The 15465-nt window shown below is 56.4% G+C and overlaps 1 protein-coding gene across 2 annotated transcripts; it reads left to right on the forward strand.

Moving 5' to 3' along the window:
- Positions 1 to 1116: 1116 nt before the first annotated feature.
- Positions 1117 to 12709, forward strand: FUCA1 (alpha-L-fucosidase 1). 2 transcript variants are annotated; one of them, XM_076068923.1, is made up of 10 exons: positions 1117 to 1995; positions 2912 to 3054; positions 5051 to 5185; positions 6498 to 6635; positions 7467 to 7572; positions 9968 to 10168; positions 10511 to 10701; positions 11061 to 11160; positions 11931 to 12098; positions 12538 to 12709. In XM_076068923.1, the coding sequence occupies exons 1-9, from the start codon at positions 1714 to 1716 to the stop codon at positions 12063 to 12065; spliced, it is 1431 nt and encodes a 476-aa protein (XP_075925038.1). In that variant the 5' UTR covers positions 1117 to 1713; the 3' UTR covers positions 12066 to 12098; positions 12538 to 12709. The 2 variants fall into 2 exon arrangements, with proteins under 2 accessions (XP_075925038.1, XP_032815268.2); XM_032959377.2 differs by having other exon boundaries at positions 11931 to 12709.
- Positions 12710 to 15465: the final 2756 nt, after the last annotated feature.

Below are 15465 nucleotides of genomic sequence, written 5' to 3' on the forward strand. Positions count from 1 at the left end.
ATTCACGAGACGCCCGCTAGAGGCCGCTAGAGATCCCTTCGCGTCTCTCCACCGCGAGACGAATGCCTCTCACGCCCATAGGCGCGGGACGCGGGGAGTGATTTCATTTGACCACACTTCAACCACGCTGGTCAAGTGCCGGTTGGTGAACCTCAGATGTGGGAGCATAGAAGTGCAGTACTACAGTGACAACGACGGATTTGGCTGCACTGCCCACAGTGTGACCCCCCCCCCCATTCATTCGAGTCGAGGACTCGGTCTAGGAGTCACTGTGGCGTCTCATCCACACTTCAGCTGGCACAATGCAGGTGCAGGTCACGCCAACACTCACCAAATCACTCATTCTCTCACCCACTCATCTCGTCACTCACCCCGTCAGTCACCAATATACTCAGTAGCCCACTCACTCACCCACCCACACTTGGACCAAATGATCATCCAATGACTCACCCACTCACCTACTCAATCACTCACTGTCACTCACACCCACTCATCCAGACGCACTCGCCATATCGTTCACACACCTACTCAACAGCCGACTCAAACTCCCACCCACTGATTGTCTCACTCACCCACTCGCCACACTGCAAGTCACAATACACCCACTCACTCACCCAATCACTCACCCACTCACTCACCCAATCACTCACCCACCTACTCACCCAATCACTCACCCACCTACTCACCCAATCACTCACCCACCTACTCACCCAATCACTCACCCACCCACTCACCCACTCACTCACCCAATCACTCACTCACCTACTCACCCAATCACTCACCCACCTACTCACCCAATCACTTACCCACCTCCCAATCACTCACCCACCTACTCATCCAATCACCCACCTACTCACCCAATCACTCACCCACCTACTCACCCAATCACCCACCTACTCACCCAATCACCCACCTACTCACCCAATCACTCACCCAATCACTCACCCAATCACTCACCCAATCACTCACCCACCTACTCACCCAATCACTCACCCAATCACTCACCCACCTACTCACCCACCTACTCACCCAATCACTCACCCACCCACTCACCCAATCACTCACCCACCTACTCACCACACCGCATATCACTTCACTTCACTCTCTCTCTCTCTGCTTATTCCCTTGGACTGATCCCATCAGCACCATCGTCGTCTCTATCCCCCCAACCTCTAACCACGACAATAACGTCGGCATCCCTCGTCAGCATTGCGACTACGTTGGTGCTGCTCGTTGCTGGCCGCTCGCCCGCTGCCTTGGGATTGCCTGCGCCCAGCCTCCTGCTTGTTAACAAGAATCGATTCGGGAATCGAAACCTTTCGAGGGAGCGAGCGACGAACAGGAATCGAATCGCCACAGTGGGGGGGGGGGAGGAAGCAACTGGCGTCGCCCTCCAGTCGCCAGCAGCAGCAGCAGCGACAGCGACAAGCCGGGCCGACAGTCGCAAGCAACAACTTGAAGACAACAGTAGATCAAAGCCCTTCAGCCACCATTGCAGCGTCTCGTCGCGGGTCTCTCGTCTGTGTTGGCCGTCGGGGATGGTTTGGCCATACTTCACCGCGCTGGTCATCGCGGGTTCGGCGTAAAGAGTGGAAGCAGACTCCAAGAAAACCGGTTCGGATATCGCTCTCGCGCGCTCTCTCTCTGTGTGTTGTCATCCGGGACGCACGCGGCCCCCGGGATTCGATCTCGACTCGCCCAGGTCCCGCAGGAATGGGCGAGCGGCGCATCGTGGAGCTGCTGGGCCGGGCGGTCACCGCCACGACCACGGCCACCACCACGACCACCACGACCACCACCCGGGTGATCGCGCTCACCCTGTGTCTCGCCTCCGTGGTTGCGGGGGGCACGGCCCCCTACAGCCCGGACTGGGAGTCTCTGGACGCCAGGCCGCTGCCGGCGTGGTTCGACGAGTCCAAGGTGGGAGTCTTCCTCCACTGGGGAGTCTTCTCCGTCCCCAGCTTCGGCAGCGAGTGGTTCTGGTGGCACTGGAAGGTGAGCGGACGTGCGGTGCGCGCGCGTGCGCGCGTGGCTTGGGATGAACATACGCGCGTGTTGGGAGACACTTGGGAAGACAAAGGCGGACGGGCGTGGTGCTGGTCATCACCATCCCCCCCCCCCATCGTGACAGCCTTTATAGGCGCTCCCTATCAGCACTTGCCCCAACAGTCTGTTGAGGCTATACGGGCAGTCTTTGTATGTATGGTGTGTGTGTTGTGTGAGCCAGGGTAAGAGCTGCATCCAGATGGAAGCAATCTGATGAATAAACTACACAATCTATTTAACACGTACTCTTTCGCGACCAATATCCATAATAGAGGTTTTTTTTTGTGGTTAGATCGCGTAAATTGTTAAATGTGTCGTTAAACCCGCCACCACCCGACACAGCCAACTAGTAAGGGTTGTCACGTAAACAGAACGTGCCAATTCGTTACGCACACGAATCTGGCTGTTGCCTGATTAAGCTAGTTGCAGTTACTGGCGAAACGTCGTACTCAGATTATAAATGTTGTGACTTTGCTCTGAAACACACAGGTGTGCTGTACTAGTATACTACACTATACACTACACACCGGTGTGCTGTACTAGTAACGAATTGGCCACGTTCTGTTTACGTGACAATCCTTACTAGTTGGCTGTGTTGGGTGGTGGCGGGTTTAACGACACATTTATATATTAACGTGAACTAACAAAAAAACCTGTATTATAAAATATAAATTTATAATCGACTAAATGTTGTTCATTTAATTCATCAATCACTTGCTGGTTAAAGTTACCACGCAGTGCAAACGAGATCCCAGTGTCCGAGCCAAAAAATATCGTAAAATTGTCCTTTCAAAAAAATGTATCTCCGAAAGATGAAACGCTTTAACAACTCGAGACCCCCCGGTGCACATCCGCGTGTCGCCAGGGGGATCGAACTCCCGAGTACGTGGACTTCATGAAGAGGAACTACCCCCCCGACTTCCAGTACGCAGACTTCGCCCCGCAGTTCCGCGCCGAGTTCTTTGATGCTGGCGAGTGGGCCGACCTCTTCCTGGCCGCCGGGGTCAAGTATGGGCGCACACTCAACTCCCGACACTCTCCTACCTCTCTCATCTCATGCCACTGCCCTCCAAGCACTCTCCTACCTCTGCCCTCTGACCTCACTCCACTCCCCTCCACGCACTCTCCTACCTCTGCCCTCTGGCCTCACTCCACTCCACGCACTCTCTTACCTCTGACCTCACTCAACTCCCGCCCACGCACTCTCTTACCTCTCCCCTCTCATCTCACTCCCCTCCAGACACTCTCCTACCTCTGCCCTCTGACCTCACTCCACTCCCCTCCACGTACTCTCCTACCTCTCCAATCTCATCTCACTCTACTCCCCTCCACGTACTCTCCTACCTCTCCCCTATCATCTCACTCTACTCCCCTCCATGCACTCTCATTCCTCTCCCCTCTCATCTTACCCTCCTCCCCTCCATGCACTCTCATTCCTCTCCCCTCTCATCTTACCCTCCTCCCCTCCATGCACTCTCATTCCTCTCCCCTCTCATCTCACTCTACTCCATTCCACACACTCTCCTACCTCTCTCATCTCATCTCACTCCCTTCCACGGACTCCCCTACCTCACCTCTCTCTAAATTCTACTACAGCACCCAAGGGTTTCAGTCGAAGCCCTCATTCAACCTTCACTCTGTAGGTCACCCATTCTTCCCTGCTGTCCCCATAGTTTGGATCTTCCTTCCCCCAGCCATCTGTGCTGTAGACTTCCTGCTCCTGTTCAGATCCAGGCTCCAGACCTGTCTTCTTTCCTCTGCCTGTGACTGACTGCCTCTCTCAATATGCTGACTATCCCCTCTGAGTCTGTACAGCATATCTAAGGTATGCAATCGCATTTAGATGCCATATAAATCCATATTGCATTGTGAAATGTTTTAAACACAATGGACTCTTACATAAAATAAGTAATTTCATGTAACTTTACATCTGTTTTAGCTGATTGTGCGACTGGCGTCATGTGAGAGTTAAATCATCTATCGAAAATGTCACGCAGAGCAGTGTGACCCTTTGTGGTTAGAGCGGCCCCACAGAAGCGGATACCGCAGAACTACCCCTCGAGAGCCCTGCAAGTAACCTTTGGTCCACAGTCAGTATGGGGCAGCACTTTCCCACCGGCTCTACCCGTGGGAGTGATGTTGGTCGCGTGGCAGTCAAGCCCTTACATTTAATTTTCAGAGCTGGAATTTAGCCAAATTTAGCGCGGAACCGAATTTAATGCGACGATGCTCTTTTTTACGTGCAGTCATTAGCGGCTGGGCTTAAACCGTCATCTCACTACAATTGAGAATGCAATTTCATTAATAGGCAGCTACCTGGAGTCGAACTCAGGTCCACCGAGCGACCCGGCCCCCACCTCCGTGTTCCCGTCTCGCCGTGAGCACGGAGTTGACACGTGCCCCGTCCGTGACCTGCATTCTGTACGAACCCTCCACATGTAAATGATTACTCACGGGCAGTCGTCACACGTGGACCGTTCTCCCGACACGGCTTGCCGTGAAGTCTGTGCGCACACGTGATCTTTCGTTTTTACGTGACCCTAAAAAAAACGATTCCACCTTCCTTCCAAGTCTCGCTTACCCATCGCATTTATAAGGTATTTGTTTAAATGACTGTGCACGCCACAATGCAATTTGTTAAATCTTGACTTAAAGCTTTCGTGACTGCAGGAATTCATATTCTTTGGGTCTTTCGGTAAAGTCACGTAGATAGGTTCAAATTAATAAAAATAAACCAATCTAAAATTGAACCTATCTACGTGACTTTACCGAAAGACCCAAAGAATATGCAATTTGTTCAGCTGGGTTGGTTGGTGGCGGCTCTTCACAACACAAACTTAGCCTAACCCAAAAAATAAATTACGAGCCGCAAATAATAATATCACGGTGAAAAGTGAACTTCTGGGATGAACTCACCCCGTGGTTTTTTGCTCCTCCTCCTGTCCCCCTCCATCCCATGCACCCCCCCCCCCACTTCCCCCTCCCCCACCCACCCACCCACCAGGTACGTGGTGCTCACGGCCAAACACCACGAGGGCTTCACCAACTGGCCGTCTAACTTCTCGTGGAACTGGAACTCGATGGACGTGGGGCCCCGCCGTGACCTGGTCGGAGAGCTGGCCGCCGCTGTGCGGAAACGGTGCGTGGGGCGTGGCGGCCCCTGCGGCCCTCGTGGAGGGGCTGCCCTGAGGGTGCCTCTCCTGCCTCACGCGCGTCCGTGTCTGTGGCTGGGTCCGTGTCTGTGGCTGGGTCCGTGTCTGTGGCTAGGTCCGTGTCTGTGGCTGGATCCGTGTCTGTGGCTGGGTCCGTGTCTGTGGCTGGGTCCGTGTCTGTGGCTGGGTCCGTGTCTGTGGCTGGGTCCGTGTCTGTGGCTGGGTCCGTGTCTGTGGCTGGGTCCGTGTCCGTGGCTGGTCTGTGGCTGGGTCTGTGTCCGTGTCCGTGGCTGGGTCCGTGTCTGTGGCTGGGTCTGTGTCTGTGGCTGGGTCTGTGTCTGTGGCTGGGTCTGTGTCTGTGGCTGGGTCTGTGTCTGTGGCTGGGTCCGTGTCTGTGGCTTGGTCCGTGTCTGTGGCTGGGTCCGTGTCTGTGGCTGGGTCTGTGTCTGTGGCTGGGTCCGTGTCCGTGGCTTGGTCCGTGTCTGTGGCTGGGTCCGTATCCGTGGCTGGGTCTGTGTCTGTGGCTGGGTCCGTGTCTGTGGCTGGATCCGTGTCTGTGGCTGGGTCTGTGTCTGTGGCTGGGTCTGTGTCTGTGGCTGGGTCCGTGTCTGTGGCTGGGGCTGTGTCTGTGGCTGCGTCTGTGTCTGTGGCTGGGTCCGTATCCGTGGCTGGGTCTGTGTCTGTGGCTGGGTCCGTGTCCGTGGCTGGGTCCGTGTCTGTGGCTGGGTCCGTGTCCGTGGCTGGGTCCGTGTCTGTGGCTGGGTCCGTGTCCGTGGCTGGGTCTGTGTCTGTGGCTGGGTCCGTGTCTGTGGCTTGGTCCGTGTCTTTCGCTGGGTCCTTGTCTTTCGCTGGGTCCGTGTCTGTGGCTGGGTCCGTGTCTGTGGCTGGGTCCGTGTCTGTGGCTTGGTTCGTGTCCGTGGCTGGGTCCGTGTCCGTGGCTTGGTCCGTGTCTTTCGCTGGGTCTGTGTCTGTGGCTGGGTCCGTGTTTGTCGCATTCGTCGCTCCGTACGCGTGCCAATTGCGACGTGATGCCAAACCCATTGTTGCGTGCAACGGAAGCAAGATGCAAACCGCGACGGGTAAAACGACGCGAATGCGGCACAATCGTCAGCCGTTCGCCAAAGTCTCTGCCGATCACGGGCCGAGGTGTCGGGCATCGTGCCGAACGACGCGCGGCACGACCAGAACACCGCCGACGAACTGCATGCGGTGGATATTCGTGGGATTGGCCCGGTGGTGGCGGTGACGGTGGTGCTGATGTGTGGTGCCCGACCTCGCTGTGTCTCTCCCACTGTGCAGAGGCATCCACTTTGGGCTGTACCACTCGCTCTACGAGTGGTTCCATCCGCTCTATCTCAAGGACAAGGAGAGCGGCTTCAAGACGCAGTCCTTCGTGATGCAGAAGACGATGCCGGAGCTGTACGAGATCGTGAACAAGTACGGCTCGCTCGCTCGCTCCCTTCCTCGCTTGCTTGCTCTCCCTCCGTTGCTTGCTCACACAGAGAGGGTGGGAAAGTTCCTCCCCACGACCTCGTGGAGCAGATGTCACTTGCAAGGGTCTCGGAGGTAGCTCCGCGGTGTCCGCTTCTGTGGGCCGTTCTCTAACACGGTGACTGGCACTGCCGTGCATGATAAGCGACGGGGGATGGTGTGATGCTGGTAGCGCGCGCACACAATTGTGGGGCCACGACAATACGATTCCACTAATCAGACCGAGGTTGCAAAGGCCCAGCACAGTCAGTAGCCTCACCCCCTCTTGCTGTGCGACGTCCGACAGGGAGATGGTTCGTGATCCCCCCCGACCCCCCGCCTTGAGACCTCAAAATGTATTTATCGGTATTGACCAGAGAAAATGCGTGGAATATTTTTATGTTGATGTAGGGTCCTACTAAAGCTAAATAATCCTGAGAGTTTTGGGGACCTTGAGAGACCTCGAGAGAGACCTCGAGAGAGACCTCGAGAGAGACCTCGAGAGAGACCTCGAGAGAGACCTCGAGAGAGACCTCGAGAGAGACCTCGAGAGAGACCTCGAGAGAGACCTCGAGAGAGACCTCGAGAGAGACCTCGAGAGAGACCTCGAGAGAGACCTCGAGAGAGACCTCGAGAGAGACCTCGAGAGAGACCTCGAGAGAGACCTCGAGAGAGACCTCGAGAGAGACCTCGAGAGAGACCTCGAGAGAGACCTCGAGAGAGACCTCGAGAGAGACCTCGAGAGAGAGCTTGTGTTTCCCCTCGCTGCTGCTGCTGCTGCTCCTGCTGCTCCTGCAGGTACGAGCCGGAGGTGATCTGGTCGGACGGGGACTGGGAGGCCCCTGACACGTACTGGAACTCAACCGGGTTCCTCGCGTGGCTCTACAACGCCAGCCCCGTCAAGGTGCCCACCGGCCCCAGCATCACTGCCACCACCACCATCACCAATACTACCACCACTGCCACCACCATCACCACCACCAATACCACCACTGCCACCATCATCACCACCACTATCACCACCACTATCACCACCACTGCCACCACCATCACCACCACCATCACAACTACTGCCACCACCATCACCACCACCATCACCACCACCATCATCAATACTACCACCACTGCCACCACCGTCACCACCACCAATACCACCACCGTCACCACCACCATCACCACCACTATCACCACCACTATCACCACCACTGCCACCACCATCACCACCACCATCACCACCACTGCCACCACCATCACCACCACCACCACCAATACCACCACCGCCGTGGATAGACGATGGCTGCTGCTAATGGTTGATGATGATGGATGATGATTATGGGTGATGATCTTCGTTCACAATCTTTTCTGTCTCTCACTCTGTCCCTCCTCCCTGTGCCCAATCCAAGTTTTCGATCCCACGCCCTCCTTGGGCCCCTACCACTGGAATAAACTTCCCCTGTGCATTGAGCAACACTGCCCATAGACTCCTCAACACTGCACCTTAGACTCAACACTGCCCATAGACTCCTCAACACTACACCATAGACTCAACACTGCCCAGACTCCTCAACACTGCACCATAGACTCCTCAACACTGCACCATAGACTCCTCAACACTGCCCAGACTCATCAACACTGCATCATAGACTCCTCAACACTGCACCATAGACTCCTCAACACTGCCCATAGACTCCTCAACAATGCTCCATAGACTCAACACTGCCCAGACTCCTCAACACTGCACCATAGACTCCTCAACACTGCACCATAGACTCGTCAACACTGCACCATAGACTCCTCAACACTGCACCATAGACTCCTCAACACTGCACCATAGACTCCTCAACACTGCACCATGGACTCAACACTGCCCATGGACTCCTCAACACTACACCATAGACTCAACACTGCACCATAGACTCAACACTGCACCATAGACTCAACACTGCACCATAAACTCAACACTGCCCAGACTCTTCAACACTGCACCATAGACTCCTCAACACTGTCCATAGACTCCTCAACATTGTCCATAGACTCCTCAACACTGCACCATAGACTCCTCAACACTGTACCATAGACTCCTCAACACTGTACCATAGACTCCTCAACACTGCCCATAGACTCCTCAACATTGTCCATAGACTCCTCAACACTGTACCATAGACTCCTCAACACTGCACCATAGACTCCTCAACACTGTACCATAGACTCCTCAACACTGTACCATAGACTCCTCAACACTGCACCATAGACTCAACACTGCCCATAGACTCCTCAACACTGCACCATAGACTCCTCAACACTGCACCATAGACTCCTCAACACTGGACCATAGACTCCTCAACACTGTACCATAGACTCCTCAACACTGCCCATAGACTCCTCAACACTGCACCATAGACTCCTCAACACTGTACCATAGACTCCTCAACACTGCACCATAGACTCCTCAACACTGGACCATAGACTCCTCAACACTGTACCATAGACTCCTCAACACTGCCCATAGACTCCTCAACACTGCACCATAGACTCCTCAACACTGTACCATAGACTCCTCAACACTGCCCATAGACTCCTCAACACTGGACCATAGACTCCTCAACACTGGACCATAGACTCCTCAACACTGTACCATAGACTCCTCAACACTGCCCATAGACTCCTCAACACTGCACCATAGACTCCTCAACACTGCACCATAGACTCCTCAACACTGCACCATAGACTCAACACTGCCCATCGACTCCTCAACACTGCACCATAGACTCCTCAACACTGCCCATAGACTCCTCAACACTGCACCATAAACTCCTCAACACTGCCCATAGACTCCTCAACACTGCACCATAGACTCAACGCTGCCCCGTAAACTCAACACTGCACCATAGACTCAACGCTGCCCATAGACTCAACACTCTATAGAATCAACACTGCCCAGACTCAACACTACCCCTGTACATTAAGCAGTCCCCCTTATGGACCTCCCCTCATTCCTCTCTTAAAGCCTCACCACGCTTTCTCCCCGTCGCCCATTCCCTTCCGCTTCCCTCGCCCCTCCACTCCGTCCCTCCCCTGTAGCCCTCTCGTGACCCCCACGTGACCTCTGTCAGGGTCACTCATTCCTCGGCCCTTGCACTGCCCCTGCCATCTAAATCACTCGAATATTTTTTTGTTCCCGCTCTTAAACTCTGTTCGAGACAGCGCCTTGAGCTAAGAGGCGCGCTCTATAAATATGAAGTAAGATGAGGACTGACACGTGCGTGCGTGCGTGCATGCGCGCGCACGGCGCCATTTAGGACACGGTGGTGGTGAACGACCGCTGGGGTGCCGGCACCTCGTGCCGGCACGGTGGCTTCTACAACTGCGCCGATAAGTTTGCGCCGGGCACGCTGCAGCGGCACAAATGGGAGATGTGCACCTCGGTGGACACGCACTCCTGGGGCTACCGCCGGAACATGCGCGCCGCCGACCTCCTCACCGGCCGTGACATCGTCGCGGTGAGCCGTCGTCGTCATCGTTGTCGTCGTCGTCGTCGTCACTGTCATCATCGTTCGCCGTCGTGTTCCACGGGCACCATCGTAGTCGTCGTCGTCGTCGCTGTGTTATCCTCGTCATCTTTGTCATCGTTATCATCATTGTTGTCGTCGGGTCGTCTTCGTTATCGCCGTCGTCATCTTCAGTGTCATCATCTTTATCAACATCATCATCGCCATCGGTTTCATTGTCATCATCATAATCATCATTGTCATCGTCATTATCGTCAGCCATCATCCATCCGAGTCTCCCCGGCATAACGGAGGGCGGCTCTCCCCCCCCCCCCCCGCCGTCGCTCGCCACAGGGCCTGCTGGAGACGGTGAGCTGCGGAGGCAACTACCTCCTGAACGTGGGCCCGTCGCGCGAGGGCTGGGTGGCGCCCGTGTTCCAGCGCTCGCTGCTGGCGCTGGGCGAGTGGCTGCGCGTCAACGGGGAAGCCGTCTACGGCTCGCGGCCCTGGCGAGCGCAGAACGACAGCTCCACGCCGGGGGTTTGGTGAGCGCCGTCGCCTCGCCGCCGCCGCCGCCGCCGCTCACCGCCTCGACTCTGGCCGCTCAGCCCCCCTCGCCTCCGGCAAGACGCTGTGGCCGTGGCCTCTGCTCCTCTCGCTCACCGCTCACGCTCGCTCATCATCCCTTTCTCACCACTCGCTCACCCCTTGGGTAGCATTCAGAGCCGGTCTTCTCTCCCCTCACTGGTCGGTGGGCTATGGACCCGGCGACGCGAGTTCACTTCTCGCTCGCCATGTGTCATGCCGGCGTTCTTAATAGGCGCTACTCACTAACAGCGCTTGCCCCAACGGCCCGTCATACGGGGAGATCTTTTGTCTTTGTGCGCTGGGTCCCTGGTTGCAGGTACACGCAGAAGGGCGGCGTCGTGTACGCCGGCGTGCTCACCTGGCCCAAGGACAACATGCTGGTCCTCACGTCCGTGAAGGCCACGCCCTACACACAGGTAACGACCTCCGCAGGGTCATGGTCGGGTCGCGGTCAGGTCGGGGTCAAGGTCTGGGGTCACAATCAGGTCGCGGCCAGGTCACGGTCAGGTCGCCACGAATCAGTCTTGGGTGACATTCAGAGCATTTAATCAAATCAGTCGGTTATTGGACAAATATTGTAATGGACTGTGTGGTCCATGATTCGCTCTGCTTTAAAAATGTGGACCTTCCCTGACCTCCTGACACCTGAAGGCAGGAAACCCCTGACAAGCCACGCCCAGAGGGACAGTTTACTTTGTTTGGCTGTGTCGGGTGGTGGGAAGGCATAACGACACAAATCTGGCCGAAGTATTAGTCGGGCCTAACCAACAAAATATCCATTATGAATTGCGTGTCTGCGCATCCGTGTGTCTGCACGTCCGTGTGTCTGCGCGTCTGTGTGTCTGCATGCGTGTGTCTGCATGCGTGTGTCTGCGTGCGTGTGGGGGAGCGGTGGCACGATGATTAGCGCACCACGCTACAAACCCTCCGACCACTCGAGTTCGATTCCCGCTTACGGCCACCAACACACAGGTGACAATTATCTGAGCCAGTCCTGGGCCTGGTCGCTTCAAACATCGGCGCCTAGGGGGAAGACAAAGGCGGCCGGGCACGGTGCCGGCCATCCTCCCCGTTCGTGTGCCGTGCCTTCGTAGGCGCTACTCGCTACTAACAGCACTTGCCCCAACAGTTCGTGAAGGCTATACGGTGGGGGGTGATCTATGTCTTTTGTGCGTGCGGTCACAAGGTGTCGCTGCTGGGGTACCCGGATGGCCTGAGGTGGCGCTCGGAGGGTGCCCTCGAGGTTTGGCTGCCCCCTGTCGCTCTGTCCGCCGGGCCCTCGGCCCTCGCCTGGGTGCTGCGCCTGCTGAACGTCGAATAGATCTTCGCACCGGCGGAATCGGCGAGATTCCGCGTGAGAATGAATTAAACGCACACCTGATTTGTCACCATCTGTGGTCGTCGTGACAGTCGTCTCTGCTCCCCGATGTTTCTCCCAAATCGGCTGCTGCTCTTGGGCGGTGCTGATGCCAGCGCCGGATTATCCCAGTAGCACAAGTAGCTACATATGTCGCTACACAAGTAGCTACACATGTAGTAGCTACATGTAGTAGCTACGGGCCCCGCACTTTCAAGGGCCCCGTGCTAAATGCTTTCAAGCTATCAATTCCGATTCAGTGATTCTGCACTTGCTCTATTACTATAGCACTATACCGCCTTCAACTTTTATGAACGACTGGTTGTTTAAGGTTAGCGATTTGTCGTATTATCTGGCTGTATAGCAAATGAAAAAATACAATTACTTTACTATGCAAGTTAAACATTTATGTTTCAATATTTCTTTTTTTATTTAGGGCCCCTTTATAACATCAAGCTAAGGGCCCCCCGCACTAGCTGAATCCGGCACTGGCTGATGCCCGGTGAGAATCTCGGGAGACGTCTGTCGTGTTCGTGATGAGTGTCGAGCGTTCCGCATGAAGACGGAAGCACGTGCGATTCTGAAGCCAATAAAGAATTTACACTTTTCACGCGTGTGCACGAGAGTACACACGCGTGTGCGCGAGTACACACGCGTGTGAGCGAGTACGCACGTGTGCGCGTGTGTGTTGGCGATCGGTGCTCGCTAACAGCGCTTGCCCCGACGGTCTGTCAAGGCTACGTGGAGGATCCTTGTCTATTGTTTCGTGGGGGAGCATTGGTAGGCAGCTGAGGGACAGTGGTTCGCACACGAGGATACGAATCCCGCTCACGGCCAACGCCAGTGACGTGGTCCTGAAGCGGTCCTCGCCCGACTCGGACTCAAATGAGCACCAAGCACAGTGTGCAAGCATCACCACTGGGGAGACAAAGGCGGCCGGGCGGGGTGTTGGCCACCCACCCTCTCGGTGCCGGCCTTAATAACAGCACTTACCCCTGCAGTCTGGTAAAGACATGGGGGGGGGGGGAGGAGGGGGTTGATCTTTGTGAGGCTGCATGGGGTAGTTGCTTCTGTGGGAGTGGTGGTGTCGTGGCGAGCGAACGGCGCTTACAAACCCAGCGAGCCGAGTTGAACACCCGGCCATGAGTAACTTCAGCAGAGGTGGGCAATCTTGCGCAGGCCCTTCTGCAAGCAATTGCAGGGCTGCGCATTTATGTATTTATTTTTTACGACCTCATTCGAGACCCAAACATCGCAACCTCCTGGCTTTGACATTCCTACTCCTTGAAGACACCGGTGGTGGTGCAACCGCCAACCGCGTCAGAACATCGGCAGGCCTTCCCCTTCCCGAATGCAAACTTTAAGACGCGAGCCACCCAAACCGTGGATCGCACGGCAAACCCACTGAGGGCCGAGCCCCTTCGACGACGGCCGAGGAGGATGAGGGAATGGCAAAGCGACGCGAACGAACTCTGCCCAAGTCGTCTGCTCGTGGCGAGCGGCGGAGCCCTGGTCGCGTGGTCACGCGGCTCGGGAGGGCAACAGCGCGGCCGCCACGCGCAAGGAGCAGACGCGGCCACGAGGTGGCGCCAGGCTTCGACTTTGACCAAAGTGAGCGGGGGGGGGATTCATGACACGATGGCGGCTGTTAACCGTCGTATATTTTAAACTAAATATTAAATAATTACTTGTTTATCCGGGAAAGCTACACTGAGTTCGTATGAGTCTTCGTCAGGAGAGTTCTCCTGCTACACTTGAGTTTTTTTTTGTTTCGTTAAGATGTTCTCAGACAATTCAGGCGGAGTTTGTTATAGTGGGGGAGGAAACGGGAATACCTGGAGAAACCCCACGCCTTGCGCGAGGGAGCAACGCTCTATCCCCGTGCAGATGTCAACAGATGGCGATGAGTCCACTCGCTGTACCGCCTTCTCCTGGCGAGCCAGGGTACGGCACCTCGACGCTCACGGGAAGGGAGTTTCGCACCATCTGTGTGTTGTGTGTGTGGTGATCCACCACTCCCTCGCTGCTCCCTCGACAGTGCTGGATCACAGGCGGTAGCCACGTGCAGCAGCAGCACAGCCACCACCGCCCGGCTAAATAAAGTGTGCCGCGTAGCCGAATGGACTCATGAGAGGCGAGTGCTGTTGGCGAGCGCCTGTTATATAGGCACGGTGCATTGTGGGATTGAGTGCAGTGATTGGTGATGGGCGGTTGAAAAACCGGGATCTGAACCGAGGTTCTCAGCGGTGTCGGCTCGGCGTGCCACTAGGGACCACCCCAATGCGCCACCGCGCGCTACCTTCATCCCGCGTCAGGATCATGGCCAGAGCCGTCGACGGCACCACCGCCACCGCCGCACGAAACTCCCCAATCTCCTGCTCCCCTCCGCCAGATCTTGACATCTGCTGCGCGGTTGACCAACTCGACCTGCGTTCCCAACACGGTCTCCCACCATCTGCTCCGAGAGTCCCTTTAAATAGTCCCCACAGCACCCTTCGCCTCGATCCGGGCTGGCCTCGTGAGGACCATCGCACCCAGCTGATCGTGTGGATCATGCCGTGGCCGATCGTGGGTGCCGTGATGGCACGCACGATCTGCGTTGATCGCGAGCGGCCAGATGAGTGGAGTGCAGTAGGAGGATCGGTGAGTGACAGACGGGGGCCCTGCTCGCGCTGGAGATTGCGGCGCTCGCCTGCCTGGGGTTTAATGAGCGCGCGTGTTGGGGGAGCGGCGGCGCAGTGGTTAGCGCGACGCGCTACAAACTCGCCGGCCCGAGTTCGATTCCCCAGCCCACGATCAACACGAGTGATGAATGTCTGAACCGGTGCGGGGCCTCCCCCTAGGCCGACTCAGCCTCGAATGAGCACCTGTACGGTGTGTAAACTAGGAAGACGGAGGCGGCCGCGCGTGGTGGAGGCCACCCATCTCCTCGTGTGCCCCCGTAGGTGTTCGTTAACGGCCAGAAGAGCCTGTTAAGGGGGGAGCGGTGGCCGTAGTGGCCAGCGCAATGAGCCACGATCCCGGCGTCTCGACTTCCCGCTCACGGTGAACGCCAGCGATGGATACTTACACCGGGTTGGGGCCTCCCCCAGGTCGACTCAACCTCAAACGAGTACCTGGTGCGGTGCGTCAAAACATCGCCACTAGGGAAGACAAAGGCGGCCCGCGTGACGCGAGCGACACCACCGCACCCGTGCGCCGTGCCGGCCTTCTTCATGGATGCTCGCTGACAGCACCTTCCCTGACAGCCTGCGAGGCTGTGTGTGTGTGTCGGTACGTGTGTTTGTGTGCGACATGAGTTCGACAGACACCCGTACAGAGAGCATCTCGTCTCGGGTCATCCTCCTCTCATTCCCATCGCTTG

This window comes from Petromyzon marinus, chromosome 23 (assembly GCF_048934315.1).
Source record: "Petromyzon marinus isolate PM22_M1 ecotype Great Lakes invasive population chromosome 23, UKy_Petmar_22M1.pri1.0, whole genome shotgun sequence".
In the NCBI taxonomy this organism is placed as follows: Eukaryota; Metazoa; Chordata; class Hyperoartia; order Petromyzontiformes; family Petromyzontidae; genus Petromyzon; species Petromyzon marinus.

Bases quoted from the DNA above. Each gene is read 5' to 3' on its own strand.
- FUCA1 (XM_032959377.2), top strand. From the start codon at position 1,714: ATGGGCGAGCGGCGCATCGTGGAGCTGCTGGGCCGGGCGGTCACCGCC. The intron at 1,996-2,911 runs GTGAGCGGACGT...GCGTGTCGCCAG, and splicing joins GGTTCTGGTGGCACTGGAAG to GGGGATCGAACTCCCGAGTA. The intron at 10,169-10,510 runs GTGAGCCGTCGT...CGCTCGCCACAG, and splicing joins CCGGCCGTGACATCGTCGCG to GGCCTGCTGGAGACGGTGAG.